The sequence below is a fragment of the Loxodonta africana genome, chromosome 11 (genome assembly GCF_030014295.1).
Source record: "Loxodonta africana isolate mLoxAfr1 chromosome 11, mLoxAfr1.hap2, whole genome shotgun sequence".
NCBI lineage: Eukaryota > Metazoa > Chordata > Mammalia > Proboscidea > Elephantidae > Loxodonta > Loxodonta africana.
Genome location: NC_087352.1, coordinates 76957603 through 76973750, shown reverse-complemented (window position 1 = coordinate 76973750; position 16148 = coordinate 76957603). Strand labels below are relative to the sequence as shown.

General features: G+C 39.1%; 1 protein-coding gene across 1 annotated transcript in view; it reads left to right on the top strand.

Moving 5' to 3' along the window:
• DSG2 (desmoglein 2) overlaps window positions 1-11742 on the top strand; it is a 57309-nt gene extending 45567 nt beyond the window's left edge. The window contains exons 11-15 of the mRNA XM_064294627.1: window positions 335-562; window positions 2938-3165; window positions 5160-5281; window positions 6447-6782; window positions 8403-11742. Coding sequence (XP_064150697.1) covers window positions 335-562; window positions 2938-3165; window positions 5160-5281; window positions 6447-6782; window positions 8403-9242 — 1754 coding nt within the window. The 3' untranslated portion in view covers window positions 9243-11742. The remainder of the gene's footprint in view (window positions 1-334; window positions 563-2937; window positions 3166-5159; window positions 5282-6446; window positions 6783-8402) is intronic.
• The last annotated feature ends 4406 nt before the right edge of the window (window positions 11743-16148 follow it).

Sequence of the window (16148 nt, the reverse complement as noted above, 5' to 3'; positions counted from 1 at the left end):
TAAACTTTCACATTTCTCTTTATCTAGTCGATTAGAAGGCATTACTTGGTCTGACTAGGAAAACATACCTAGTATAGGAAGCATGCTAATTTGCTAGTACCTTCTCCGTACCAGTGGAAACCCTGGTGGCATGGTTAAGAGCTGTGGCTGCTAACCAAAAGATTAGTTCAAATCCACCAGGTGCTCCTTGGAAACTGTACTCTGTGCTCTAGGGTCACTATGAGTTGGAATCAACTTGATGGCAGTGGGTTTGGTTTTTTGGGGTTCTCCTTATCAAATTCAAACTATGTCTGTTGTCAGCAATATGGCCAGAGCGTACTTTTTTTTTTTCCAGACTATCCTAGAAAAACCATCACTGGCACCATTCGTGTCATGGTTGAAGACATCAATGATAATTGTCCTAGACTGGTGAACCCAGTGCAGAGTGTCTGTGATGAGACACCCTATGTGAACGTTACTGCTGAAGACCTGGACGGACACCAAAATAGTGAGCCTTTCAGTTTCTCTGTCATTGATGAACCACCTGGAATGGCAGAAAAATGGAAAATAGTACAACGAAAAGGTAAGCAGAATCATTGGACTACGTTAAAATCTAAATGTTAATCATGATAGATATCTAAAATATAGCATAGGTTGTATTTCTTGTCATAAATTGTATTTCCAGTAAAACCACTATACCACCTGGACTCCGTATGGTTTTTAAAAGTTTATAACATTAAGTATTGACCCTACAGGTGAGGTACCTTTTATCTGCCTGTAATAAATACCCCATTTGTAGTAACAGAAGAGGAAGAGAAGAGAAATAATCTAATGTCTTGACGGTAGATGAGTATCCCCCAAACAGCCCTTGAAGTAGTTGTTTTGGCTCTTAAATTGAGGAGTAACTTGCCTTTCTTGGTGGATACCTTCTGGAAATCCTGAAGTATGGTACTAGTAATTTCATTTATTGAGAACTCACTGTCCTACCCCTTCATGTACATTATCTCATTTAATGTTTACCCAAAACATTACTCCCTGATGACAGTTGAGGAAACCATGGCTTCACTAAAGTAGCTTGTTCAAAGTCATAAAGCTAGTAAGTGGTGGAGACAGAATTTTAAAATGCTGTCTGGTCCCCCATGCCAAGCCGCCTCCTGCTGATGTGAGCTTTTGGGTTTCCTTCAGAGTGGTTTTCATGCGCAGAAAAGTTTATTCAGAAAATTACTTTTGTTCTAAACAATTAGTGTTTATTTCAGTAAAGTTTCAGATTTAAAGCCTGAGTCTTGCTTACATTACAGGTGTATTATTTTAAGTCTAGCAAATTTTTACAGCATTTTAAGAGGCTTTGAATAATATTTGGTCCAGTTTACAAATTAAACGCCTTTAACATTTCAAACTGTGTTTATAAATTTTCCTTCCTTTTTATGTATTTTAACTATCTGAATGAATAAGTAAGGCCATCTTACGATCCTTGTACTCTAAATGCCAATAAATTAAACATATAAATTTGTGGAAACTGAAATTCTCTTTAATGTTCCAATACTGCACAAACTATTGATATTTCCACCTAAAACCTCAAGTCTAAATCAGTTACACAATTACACATTTTTAAATTGAAGTTACAAAGCTGTCTCACAAATAGGGCTGATTTTCTTAAAAATATTACAAGTATAGAAAAAAAAATACAAATAGGCTCCTTCCAACACAGAAATATTAAAACTATGTTTAAATAGTCCTTATACTTACCTCTGAGTCTTCTTAGGGTTTATGTACTCACTCAGAAAAAACAGTTATGCCCTCAGTTAACTTAAGTTTCCTCCCCACCAAGGATGACAGTAACCATCGTGACCGATTGAGATTACTTAAGATCGGATTTTCAGCTGGCAGGAGCTCTGGGGTAGCAGACATCCAGAGGAAGCTTCTTACCACACTCTTTCCTGGGAATTAAATCACCGGCCTCAAAACATGAAGGATAGTTGGTATCTGTGCTCCCAGTATCTAATTCTGTACTCACAGAAGTCAGGGACTCCTACCTAGGCTGCAGTCTTGAATGGAGTTTACCTTTCTTTTGGCTAAGTGTGCATTGAACTGTAACAGTTTTTTAACTTACTGGTATTACAAGTTCAATAATTGTATTTATTTTATCTAACAAATGTGATGTTTAGAATATGCTGGACACTTTGCTAATATTAAACAAACAAAACTAAAAAAGGTTTCCATTGTGTCTTCTCCTACTCATAGCAGCCCACACCCTAAAAGTTTGATACTACTGCTGTCAGTATTTTACATATTAGGAAACCAAGAGGTTAACTAACTTTCCCAAAGTCAAAGCTAGTAAGGGCTGGAGTCAGGATTTGAACCCAAGCCATCCGGCTCTGGAGACTACTCTCTACCTTTACTCTATGCTGCCTCTTTGGATAAATTAGTTGATTCTTTTATCTAAAGATAGAAATGTTAGAACTCGGTGAGTTCTTGACTTCTTTTTACTGTATTCCTCGTGCATAGAACAGCTCCTGGCATTTGGTAGACAGCACAGGTTTGTTAAAATTAATCCTTATGCAGCTGAGATGGCCAAATGTGATTCTTTGCTATTAAACTGCATATTTGGGGTTTATAGACTAACTTAACAAACACACAGTGTGATTCCAATAGACACATTAAGGAAGAATAAAACTTCGAAGTGGAGCTGAATATGACTAGCAATTAAACAATGTTTCTGAAATTTAATTTCACCCCTTCCTTGGTAAAAACCAAAAAACCTGTTGCCATCAAGTCAATTCCAACTCATAGCAACCCTATAGGGCAGAATAGAACTACCCCATAGGGTTTCCAAGGAGTGGCTGGTAGATTTGAACTGCCAACCTTTTGGTTAGGAGCTGAGCTCTTAGCCTCTGTGCCGCTAAGGCTCTTTGCTTGGTATTCACTCATTTTTATTTCCTGTTGTCTTCCACCTTATAGGTACCAGTGTGCTGCTGCAACAAAGGGAACAAAAGCTTGGGCAAAGTGAAATCAAATTCTTGATTAAAGATACAAAAGGCTTCAGTTGCCCTGAAAAGCAGACCCTTCAGCTCACTGTCTGTAAGTGTCTGGATGGCAGTGGCTGTGTGGGAGGCCTGCATGACTCCTACATTGGCCTGGGACCCGCAGCAGTTGCAATAATGATTTTGGCCCTTCTGCTCTTGCTACGTAAGTATTTTAAAAAAATAAAGTCATTTTCTGTTTCTTTTAGTAGTTTAAGTTCACCACTGACGATTTGCTACTATACTAGTCATTGATTTCTTCGCACTCTAACCAAACACTCGAACAGTTTTGAGAGCAGGGAAACAATAATTGATAAATTCACCAAAACCTTATCTTAGGACTCTTCAGAATTTTGTTTTATGAAATTGTATCTTTTCCCGATTTAAATAACTAAAGTTATACATGCTCTTCAGTTACCTTTTGGCGTAAATCTTGTCGGTGTCCCTATTTTGATAAACAATATGAGGACAAGGGTTGTGTCTGTTCTTCACTGCTGCATTCCCAGTGCCTAGAACAGTGTCTTGCACGTAGTAGGCTCTGAGCAAAGACTTGTTGGATGGATTTGGATTCTGGAGACAAGATTCTTTTACAAACTCATCTTCTTCTAGGCCAGTCTTTGCTTTGCGCACACTCAACTTGGCGTAGCTCAGCCTCCCTATACCCTCTGCTTGGCATGCCTCTTCACCAACGCCAACAGTAGCCAGACCCTCTGAGCGCGTCTATGCTTCCCAACATGGACAAGATATTCCTAGCCACCCTGCCTTCCCTGTATGCCCTCCTAAGACCTCATATTTCCCTTCTTGAAAGAACAAGGAACTGTAACCTGGGTTGTGTGGAGTATCACTCCACTTGACAACTGAACATGGGCAGAGGACAGCTGCTGAGGCAGCCTAGGCTATTTCAGTGACAGAGATGGAGCCTTGTAAAGCCAGTAGAATGCGTAGCACCTGACAGTTTACAATGTATTTTGATACCGTTATCTCTATTTTATGGATAAGGAAACAGACACATAATGGTAAATGACGTGTCTTAGTTTATCAAGTTAGTAGGTACTGGAGCCTCTGGTAGATCTCCTACTCACAGATTCTTTGAACTGCCTTTGCATCTCAGATTCCCCAGGGCCTAATGTAGACTTGGCACATAGCAGACACTTGGTAAATATTTGTTGAAATGCATTACCCTGGATGATTTCCACCTTTTTATTACAGCAGCTGTAGTTAATATGCTGTCAACTGTTTTACATTAAAAGGAATCTAGAGGGGAGCAATTCATCATTGGAAGCTGCTAAACGGGAGTGGCAATAAGAGCTAATTTAGGGTGGACTGCTTTATGTGTGGCTAAATTTATTTTTTTGAGGGGGAGTGAAAAATATACATAGCAAAACATACAACAATTCAACAATTTCCACATGTACAATTCAGTTGCATTGACTACATTCTTCAAGTTGTGCAAGGTGTGGCTAATTGTTTACTGCACCAATCAAGGGAAGCATTGGCTTTTCCTTCCTCCTGGGGTGTTGTGAAATTGAAGGAGGGAGCTCTGAAATGTTGAATTCGAAATAAGATGTTATATATGCTCAAAGGTTTTTTTAATATAGACTCATTTCAGAAAATAGTCGTTAGGTAATTCAGAGATTAATTGGGACCTAAGAGAGGCCTGCCTTGCGCTTAATTCCACTCTAGGGTGAAGTATGGAAAAGTTCCAGGGTTCTAGAATGTTTGGATATTCTGAAACTTCTCTATCCTTAGGAGCTTTTAATCTTTCCATACCTATGTCCTTTGACAGTGATTCTTCTCATATTAAAAACTAAAAGCTTTCATAAAACAAAAAAAAAAATGTATAAAGCCTTTAGGTTAGTTTTGATGTCTTGGATGCCGTCTAATCCAATCTTGGTGTTCCACTCAGTAATGATGAACAGCTTCTTTTTGATGAACTAGACCCTTTGAACCTGTAAGACTCTCTCATCCTGCCTCCAAACTTTTGTATATCTCATCCAAAATAAGCCTAGGGAGGTCGGACCATGATGAAGAAAGGAAAAATACGGCCGTAAATAAGAGTAAACTCCTGGAAGTGATATGCAAACTCCAAAATTATGCAGTATAAATTTAGAAATACGTTGGGACTTACTTTCTCTGAACTCAGTTTTGTTTTCTACCCAGTTGTACCACTCTTACTGCTGGTGTGCCATTGTGGAGAGGGAACCAAAGGCTTTGCCCCCATACCTGGTACTATAGAGATGCTGCACCCTTGGAATAATGAAGGGGCACCACCTGAAGACAAGGTCAGCTTCTCAGATATCAGTGTGACATGTCTTCTGTCGGGATTTTAAGGGGACCATGGGAAATATTCCTAACATTTTAGGTCATGAGACAGTGAAGTGATCGTTATGGATTTTATTCACATGCCTTTGTTAAACAAAGGGTTCAACTGACATATTTTTTTGCTGTTGCTAGGGTAGAGTTAAGATGTTTTTACTCTACTGTGACACGTCGTGTGTTACAGAGAATGTAGAGCAAGGATCAGGGAGTGACACATTCACTAGAGTGTGGAAGAATTTAGGATAAGGATTTTTGTCCCAGTAATAAATGGACAGTCTCGTACAGCTCTTTTTCCATTCCCTCCATATGTAGGATCGGCAGCAGTAAGCCCCGCAACCACCATGGCATTGTAAAATGTTGCAAAATCCTCTTCTTCCTACCTACTTGCCATCTCCCGTTGTCTCTCTATTGGCATCTGCACCCTGGGTCTCTCATTGCCATTTGCCATGAGCCCCATTTTCAGTAGGATGTGGATTTGTCATCAAGTGTCAGAGAACTCAAAGTAACAGTGGCTTAAACATAAACTTGGGCAGTCCAGGACCATCATGATGATTCCTCCACAACATGGCCCCAGGCTCCTCCTTTCCTGTTGTTCCTTCATACCCTCCTCATGCTCCAGCCACTATCCCCACATTCCAGCCAGCAGATAGGAGAAGAGTGAAGGAGAACAGCACTTTAAGAATACTTCGCAGATACCGAATCTACTTATATCACATTGACCACAACTTAGACATGTGCGTATACCTAGTACCAATGGAGACTTGGAAATAATAGTCTTTATTTTGGGCAACTATGTGTCAGCTAAAAAAAAAAAAAAGTACTGTAACTATAAAAAAGAAATCAAACTCTGGAGAAGAATTGACATGTCATTGGTCCCAATAGAGTAAATGAGCTGAGACCATTATTTGAATGTTTGTTTTCTTGAGTTATAATTAGCTACGGAACAAGATGGCAGAATGGAAATCTTCAGATGAATGAAATAGAAGTTAGTCAACTTAAAATGTATTTCTTGATTTGACCCTATAGAAATAGCCTCTTCCCTTCTTATGCCCACTTAGCTCATATCCTCTTACCAATCGTACCCCTCCGTCCTTCTGACTCACTTCTCAAATGTATCTGCTCTCACAGATAGTGCCATCGCTTGTGGTAGCAGATCACGGGGCGTGTCCAGGAGTGGGAAGTGGAACAGGGGCTACATTAACCAAGGACATCACCGTGAAAGGGAGTAGCTCTGCTTCCATTTCCAGAGGGCTACATGAGATGTCTGAGGTGGATGCAAGATGGGAAGAACACAGAAGCCTTCTTTCTGGTGGGGCTACCCAGGTCACAAGGCTGCCAGGAGCCATCCTAGGCACCGAGACCATAAGGACTACAAGAGCTACAGAGGTTACCAGAGACACAGCTGGAGCTCAAGCTGCTGCCACTGCAGTGACCGAAGAGTTCTTAAGGAATTACTTCACTGAAGTAAGGATTATTTTTCATGTGTGAGGAGAAAACATTTATGTGTGAATGTGGTATTATTAGGGTAATCATTGCCTTGGATCTAAATGGCACTTCTTTTTAAGAGAAGGTAATGAGGTAAGTCATGATTGAGAATCGACTTGATGGCAACTTGGTTTTTTTTCTTTTGTTTTTGTTTTTTTTTCAGTGAGGTAAAAGAGATTTGACCCATTGAATCAGTGTTAGCTAAATTAAGTGGTGACAACAAATAACCCCAAAACCTTAGTTCTCATAAACGTTTATTTCTTCCTTGTGTTCATGTTTTTGCCAGTCAATTCATCTCCACCCTGCTCCTTGTTGTCTTCATTCCAAAAACAGATTGTATCTTGGAAGCTGCCATCTTGAGCCCTAAGGAAAAGTGCAATGGTAGAAGCAGGCAGTGGCTCTTAAAGCCGCTGCCCTTTTATACTCCCAGTTTATTGGCCAAGGCAAGTCACATGATCACCCTGATGTCAATAGCTCAGGAAGTATAATCCTTCTGCAGGAAGAGCCTTGATCAGGATGGGCCCAGTAGAGAAAGGCAGAGAATATATGACCTCAGAACCATAATCTAGTACGTACACTTAAGTTTTCTCTCCTGAATGAGAGCATTTGGCTTCACTATTAAGACGATTCACAGAAAATTACGAGAAAAGTTGCAAGAAAGATGATCAGACACAGTGAGGACACTGATGCCTGGAATTGGAAATTAGAAGCAGGACTGGAGTACCTTTCTTGAGAACAGGACCCCCATGTCCCAGGGTGGGGGTATTTAGGCATCTGAAGGAGACTTGAGGGGTGAAGAGGTGGGTTTCCATTGAGGACGCTGATTTATTTCTCTCCTCTGTCCTGCAAATTATTTTGTACCCTCTTTCTTCCTCCATCCACTCTCCTTCTTTCTGCCCATCCCAAGGATTAGTTTGACAGGAACATGGTCAGTGTCAAGAAAAGCCACTTCTAGTCCCTTTTCTGCCTCACTGCCAAGCTTGATTCTGGTGTCCTGTTTGTTTTATGTTGAAATGTTTTTCTTCTCCACAATTAACCCAGCTCGAGGCCATCTTGGTTATGTGTATATGGCTCGGAAAGCATTTCAAACTTAGCCTAAAATTTGCAAAAAATAATAGCAGTTTTGAACTCCTTTGTATCCTTTACCCAGAATAACCAATTACTAACATGCTGCTACATTTGTTACTTGCTTTCCTATTCTCGCTCTCTCACACACATTCTCTCACATCACTACTGTAAATGAATTGAGAAGTTTAACATTGACACAGTCCATATTTGAATTTAGCCAATTATCCCAGTAATGTCTTTTTACAGCTTTTTTTTTTTTTTCTTGTCAAGGATCCTGCATTCCATTTAGTTGTCATGATGCTTTAGTCTTCTTTAATCTCCAACAGTCCCCTCTGTCTTTCTTGATAATATATATATATTTTTTTAAGAATTCAGGCCAGTCATGTTGTAGGCTGTCCCTCAATTTGTGTTTTTCTGGTGTTTCTTCACGATTAGATTCAGCATGTGCGTTTAGGGCAGAAATAAGGTATTTTGTTTTTTAAATGAACTTGTGTCCCTAATTATGTGTCTCTGTTTCTTTGTGCATTTTAGAAAGCTGCCTCTTTCACTGAAGACAGTGACAGTCACACAGCCAAAGATTGCCTTCTGGTTTATTCTCAGGAAGAAACTGAGTCTCTCCATGGTTCCATTGGCTGTTGCAGTTTTATTGAAGGAGAGCCAGATGACCGCTTCTTAGATGATTTGGGATTTAAATTCAAGACACTAGCTGAAGTTTGCACAGGTCAAAAAATAGATATGGGTATGGAAATTGAGGAGAGGCAAAAACCTGTGACAGAAACAAGTAAGAGCACGGCTTCACGTTCACACCATGAGCAAACCATGGTTAATGCAGAAAATACCTACTCCTCTGGCAGTAGCTTTCAAGTGTCAGAACCTTTGCATGAAGCAAAAGCTGAGAAAGTAACTCAGGAACTAGTCGCTGAAAGGTCCATATCTTCTAGGCAGGGTCAAACGGTACCCACACCTCTTCCTGATCCATTGGTTCCTAGTAATATTGTAGTGACAGAAACGTCCTATGCCACAGGCTCCACCATCCAACCAAGCACTGCGATCCTAGGTTCTAGACAGCCACAGGGCCTTATCGTGACAGAGAGGGTGTATGCGCCAGCATCTACTTTGGTAGATCAGCATTTTGGCAATGAAAGTGATGTCTTGGTCACTGAACGAGTAATACAGCCTAATGAGGGTGTATTGAATCCTCTCGAAGTCCCTCAGCATCTACCAAATGCACATTATGTCATGGTGAGGGAACGAGAGAGGGTCCTGGCCCCCAGCTCGAGTGTGCAGCCACCTCTGGCCATGCCTGATATAGCAGTGGGGCAGAATGTGACAGTGACCGAAAGAGTGCTTACACCTGCTTCCACTCTGTAATCCAGTAACCAAGTTCCTGCTGAAACTTCTTCAATGGCTAGAAAAACCATGGTTTCTGGAGCTAGTGTCACTGGCCCGGTGCCAAATTTTGGTTTAGAGGCGCCTGCTCATTCTAACTCAACCGTAACCACATCTTCCACCAGAGTCACCAAGCAGAGCACTGTACAACATTCTTACTCCTAAACAGCGGTCAACCACAACCTGGCCCACAGTTTAATAAGCCACTCCTGGTTTCATGTTTTCAATGTACCCGACTTTTCATGACCTTGACAGATACACGAGACACATAAATATTGGGCTCAGAATTTTTCTCATCCAATACTAGGTAAAGGACCACACTCTCTGTTTCCAGGAGTGTATTTTAGACATGCCCCATGATTTACAGAGGCCATAGTGGTGATGCTGCATAAGTATCTTCTAATGAGTTATGGCCAAATACTATTCACCAGGAAAGTTAACAGATGGCTAATCTGGTTTCTAAGAATTTTTAACCAAATTAGCAGAGTATCCAGTCCATCATCTATCCTGTAGAACAACCCACGAAACTGATTGGGCCTCTTTGGACACCATGTCAACATTTAACATTGTTGTTCTGTACTGTGTACTGTACTACACCTAGTAAATTATCAACAACTCATTTATTCAAAGATACCTACATCAGCCTGGGCTATCTATTTTGTTGGTTGGTTTCCTTTAAAGCAGACCCCTCTTAATCTATGTGAGGTTGATTGGATTTTGGAGTGCTGACATGGTAAGAACACACATTGCGTGTTTCTGTGCATGCGTGCGTGTGTGTTGTGTGGCCTTAAAAATAGCATCGTACCTTTTCCTTGCCTTTCAACATATATAAAAATATTGAACACTTCAAATTCTGTTGCATAACATATTTTTACACAAATAACATGCGCATTCTGTGATTGTTTGCTAGCTGCTCCCTTCCCCCCATGAGGTATTTTTGTAATTTTTTTTTTACAAGAACATGTAAAAAAAGAAAAAAAATTGGCATAGCAGCACTTATAAAAATATCTCACAGAGGGAGAGAGTGACTGGCAAACAGACTCAGAAAGCACAGGTTATTTGTGTAAAAGTATGGAGATAGGGCAAAATTCATAAATACATAACAATTTTCTTTTTATAGTAACAATATACTATTTAAAAAACACTCAAGATACATTATCTTCTAAACAGCTAGAATTTAGTGCAGCTAAATTACTCACTAGTCCATAATCATCGCTGAAAGGAACCATGTCTCTTTGACTCATTGTTGTATATCCTCAGTGCCTTACACAGGTGCCAAGTAAATATTTGTAGAATTAAACTGAGTCTTAACAATTTATCTACAATTGCCATTATGAGTTTGAAATTATGATTTTATTCTGATGTCTCAAAGTCCTTGACTGGCTGGTCACAACTCGCTACCTGAGTACTGTTGCTGTGGTTGGTTGCCCAGTCAGCTCTGACTCAGTGGCCCCATATGTCAGAATAGAACTGCCACATAGGGTTCTCTTGGCAGTAATCTTAACGGAAGCAGATTGCCAAGTCTTTCTCCTGTGGAGCCAGCGGGTGAGTTCTAACTGCCAACCTTTAGGTTAGCAGCAGAGCACTTAACCATTGCTCCACCAGGGCTCCTTACTAAATATCTTATTGTTAAATATTGTACCGAGTACTAAATATCTTATTATTAAAGCCTCAAATAATTGACCTGGTTTTGCACAACGTCCTTGCCTTTCTTTTTTTTTTAAAGTTTTTTGGATTTTCTGGTTCCTCAATAGATTGTATTTTTATTGTTCCTGGTGGGAAAAATAATGCCTTTAAAGTTTCAAAATTTACATGAATAGCAGTAATAATTTATATAAATATTTGCCAAAACAAGATAATTTTCATAATATTTTAAGACTGTATTTTCGTGACCTTCAAGATACTTTGCCAGGGAAATGAAGCTTGAAAATTTACTTTTGTAGCACACTTTAAAAATACTGTTGACTTGAATTGTGTTATGCAAAGGATTTATACAATGTGCTCCCACTATCAATGTATAGGTAAAAAACATATGTTTTTAGATACCCCAAGTCTGTGACCAAGATGGAGGTGACGGCTTCTTCCCTGATCTAATTTTTTTTTAACTCTTTTTCTTAGTAGTTGCTGTTTTTAATTATAGATTTAGAAGTTATATTTTGCCAAGTACACAACAGGAATATCAGTACTGTATGAAAATGTAAATACTCAGAACAAGCAAAATTTGGTCTTAAATTTCCTCATTGGGCAGGCATGGAAAATCTAACTTGACTTTTGTATATAATGTGATCACATTTTCTAAATGGTTTTCTTTGTTTTTTAAAGGGTGATTTGTATTAGTGTTTACATTCGTTTTTGGAAGATTATATCTGTATGTGTGTCATCCTGGTGGTGTTGCTATTTGCCATAGAGTCAATTCCTACTCCTGGCGTATCATCATAAAATTTTTAAATAAAAAGGCTATTTTAGATTGAACCTTTTTGCGTATCTTTTCATTGCTCCGTCATATTTTATAAACTAGGTTGTTGGAGGAGGAGAGAGTGCCCAGAAGGCAGATGTTATTGGATTTTGTTGCTTTAGCTAGATCTTACAGGCAGACCCAGTGAGCCTCTTTATAAGAGTATTATTTCACCCTTTCTAGTAAGGTTGCCATATAAAATACAAGGAAAACAAACAAAAAAAATTGCTGTTAACTTCGTCTCATAGCAACCCCATGTGTGTCAGAGTAGAACTGTGCTCCATAGGGTGAATTTTCAGTGCCTGATATTTTGGAGGTAGATCAGTCACCAGGCTTTTCTTTTGAGGTGGCTTTGGGTGGACTTGAACCTCTAGCCTTTCAGCTAGCAGCCAGATGTGTAAACTGTTTGCACCACCCAGGGAATCCTGAAATACAAGAAGGCCCAGTTAAGTTTGAATTTCAGATAACAAAGAAATAGTTTTTCAGTACATATATGTTCCGTAGTAAAAAAATTTTTGCTGTTTATCTTAAGGTCAAGTTTAAAACTGGGCATCCTACATCTTTATTTGCCAGATCTGGCAACCTTATTCATAAGGGGCTGACATTGACTCCCTGCTCAGGAAGGAACATCGGAGGAGCTGTTGGATTTAGCTGGAGAGAGCTTGCACATCTTACCCAAAGAGGTGAAATGCTACCAATGCTAAGAGGCTGTTTTAGAGACTTCTTGGCATAGTTTACAAGGAAAAGAATCAAAGTTGCCAATATTAGAATGTCACATTAGTAAAGATTTCACAACATTGACACATCAAGGCATCCCAGAGCGGGAAGACTTACATTTCTATGACCCTTGGGCTCTAGCCAACTTTTGGTTGATTTCATGAACCTCTGCAATATTCCCATCACTATTACATCAAGACATACACAATAAGACCTGGCTTATTAAGCATCACCTAGAAATGAGACGGTTTTAGATAACAACATTCAGCATGGAGTCTTACTTCTTTAACATAGCAAAATTTCTTGGTTTCACTATTTTAGTGTAGTTAAAATCTATATATCATTACTAATTTTTGAGGGGGGGATCTTTTTTCTATGAATGCTGAGAGAACAAAAAAAAAACCAAACCTGTTGTCATTGACTTGATTCTGACTCATAGTGACCCTATAGGGATGTTAAAATCTCCAACTAGTTGTGGCTTTGTCTATTTCTCTCTTTAATTCTTTCTCTTTTTGCTTTCCATATTTTGAAACTTTGTTATGAGGCAGATCACATTTAGGGTTATTGTGTTCCTGATGAATTGACCTTTTTATCATTATGGAAGGTCTTGCTTGATCTCTAGTTATATTCTTTATCTTGAAATCTACTTTGGCCTTAGTATAGCCATATCGGCTTTCTGATGCTTAGAAGTTGCATGGAATATCTTCTTTGATTCTTTTACTCTCAGCCTTTTAACTCTGTGTTTTTATATTTCTAGTTGTGTTTCTTGTAAAAAGCATATACTTGGGTCTTGTGGTCTTATCCATTTTGACAATTTCTGGCTCTCAGTGGAAGACTTTATTCTCTTTACAGTGATTATTCCCATGAGTTTAAGCCTACCATCTTGGTATTGTTTTTTCTCTGTCCCATCTGTTTTTTCATTTCTCTGCTCCTCCTCTGCATCCTTCTTTTGTGTATTACATGTTTTAGGATTTTATTGTAGCTCTTCTGTTGACCTTTTAAGCATTCCCCTTTGTCTCTTTTTAATTGGTTGCTCTTGGTAGGGAAAATATAATTAAAAATACAATCTCCCGCCAACTGAAAATTTCTCCACAAAGGTAGAAGAAAATAATCTTATTATTAAATCAGCATTAAACCAGAATGTGATGCACATCACAGGCAAGCCGTTAAAGAGATTGTAAAGACAGAAGGATATCTCACCTTTTTATATACCCAGCAGATAGAACACATTACATACATGCTCTCAAGATAAAGGATAAGTAAGCCCTCAAGTAAGAGGATTCGACAGTACCATTTGTCACACATGGTTTATCTTAAATTCACTTGGTAATTGGGGTAGCCATTTGTGTTTAATTGTCTTTATCCAAAGGAATAATAAAGTTCATAGCTCTATGACAGGTAGGTAGTTACAATTTGGAGCCAGACACCGAAATTAAACTCCCATAGAGATGGGGACATGTTGCCATTGAGTTGATTCTCTGACTGATCAAGACAACAGCCTTGAGTATGGATTACATCTCAACATAAACAAAAATCCTCACAACTGGACCAATAAGCAACATCATGATAAATGGAGAAAATATTAAAATTGTCAAGGATTTCATTTTACTTGGATTCACAATCAACGCCTGTGGAAGCAGAAGTCAAGAAATCAACGCATTGCATTGGGCAAATCTGCTACAAAAGACCTGTTTAAAGTCTTAAAATCAAAGGTGTCACTTTGAGGACTAAGGTGTGCCTGACCCAAGCCATGGTATTTTCATTCACCTCATATGCATGCAAAAAGCTGGGCAGTGAATAAGGAAGACTGAAGAAGAATTGATGCGTATGAATTATGGTGTTGGCAAAGAATATATCATGGACTGCCAGAAGAACGAACAAATCTGTCTTGGAAGAAATACAGCCAGAATGCTCCTTAGAAGCGAGGATGGCAATACTACTTTTCAAGTACTTTGGATATGTTGTCAGGAGGGATCAGTCCCAGGAGAAGGACATCATGCTTGATAAGGTAGAGGATAAGCAGAAAAGAGGAAGACCCTCAATGCGAGTGACACAGTGGCTACAACAATAGGCTCAAATATAGCAACGATCGTGAAGATGCAGGACTGGGCAGTTTCATTCTATTGTACATGGGATTGATATGAATCGGAACCGACTCTATGGCACCAACAACAGAGATGTCTCCCAGATCCTTGAAAAAGACATTCTTGGGTTGTAAAGCTGACAAAGCCTTATTCAAGCTTTTTAAAAGATTTACATACATCTCAAAGAGGCAGAGAAAGAATTCACAATTACAAGTTTTCTAAAGTAAATAAGATAAGTGGGGGGGGGTCTCCTTTTTTTTGTTTTGCACCAGGTAAAATGTACTTTCTTCTCTTTTAGATTTATATTTACTCTTACACTCTAGAGCTGTGCTGTACGTGATTGTTGTTGTATGCTATCGAGTCAATTCTGACTCATAGAGACCCTATATGGCTGAGTAGAATTGGCTGTAATCTTTATGGGACCATATTGCCAGGTCTTTTCTCCCTCAGAGTGGTTGGTGGGCTCTAATCACCGACTTTTCAGTTAGCCGCTGAGCTTTTAACCACTGCGCTACCAGGGCTCCTTAATAGGACTACACATAGAACATTTCTATCATTATGGAAAGGTTTTTTGGACGTTATAGCTCTAGAGATTATAATGTGCATCTTTAAGTTCTCTCAGTTTTCCTTCAAATATTCTTCCACTACTTCACAAACTAGGTAAAACCAGCGTAATTTCATTTACACCCTTCCCAGCCTTTGTGTACTTGTTGTCACATATTTTATATCCGTGTGTGCTATAAACCCCAGAATACACTGTCATTGTCTTTTAAAGAAATAGTATAAAGGTAAGAGAAATGGTCTTTTACATTTTACCCACAAAAGTTTACCCTTTCTAGTGTTCTCCATTACTTCTTGGAGATCTGATCTTTTGTGGGTATAGTTTGCCTTCTGTCACAAGCATTTCTGTTTTGTTGTTATTCTGTGACTGTTTTTGTAACTTATTTTTGTTGTTGAGAATATACAGAGCAGAATGTACACCAATTCAACAGTTTCTACACGTATAATTCAGTAACACTGATTATAGTCTTTGAGTTGTACAACCATTCTCACCCTCCTTTCTGAGTTGTTCCTCCCCCATTAACATAAACTCACTGCCCCATAAGTCTCCTATCTATTCTTTCAAGTTGCTGTTGTCAATTTGATCCCATACAGAAAGATCTCAAAAGAGCACTATGCTCAAGGCAGACGTTCTTTACTAGTTAAGTTAAACTATTGTTTGGTTTTAAGAAGACTTCGAAGGATATTTTCAGTTTAAAGGAAATTCTTGGTTTCAGGATTCTCTCATGGCAGTAGTTTCAGGGGTTCATCCAGCCTCCATGGCTCCAGAAAATCTGAATTCCATGAGAATTTGAAATTCGATTCTGCATTTTCCCCCTTTTGATCAGGATCCATCTATAGAATCTTTGATCAAAATGTTCAGTAATGGTAGCCAGGCACCATTCTAGTTCTGGTCTCATGGCAAAGGAGGCAATTATTAATGAAGGCAAATAGCCACACATTGCATATATTCTTCCTATTCCTGGTTCTTCCTCTGTTGCTCCAGGCAAATAGTGAAAATTGTTGTACCTTTAGTGGCCATTTGCAAATTTTTAAGACCCCAGGAACTACGCAAGGAACTAGGAGGCAGAA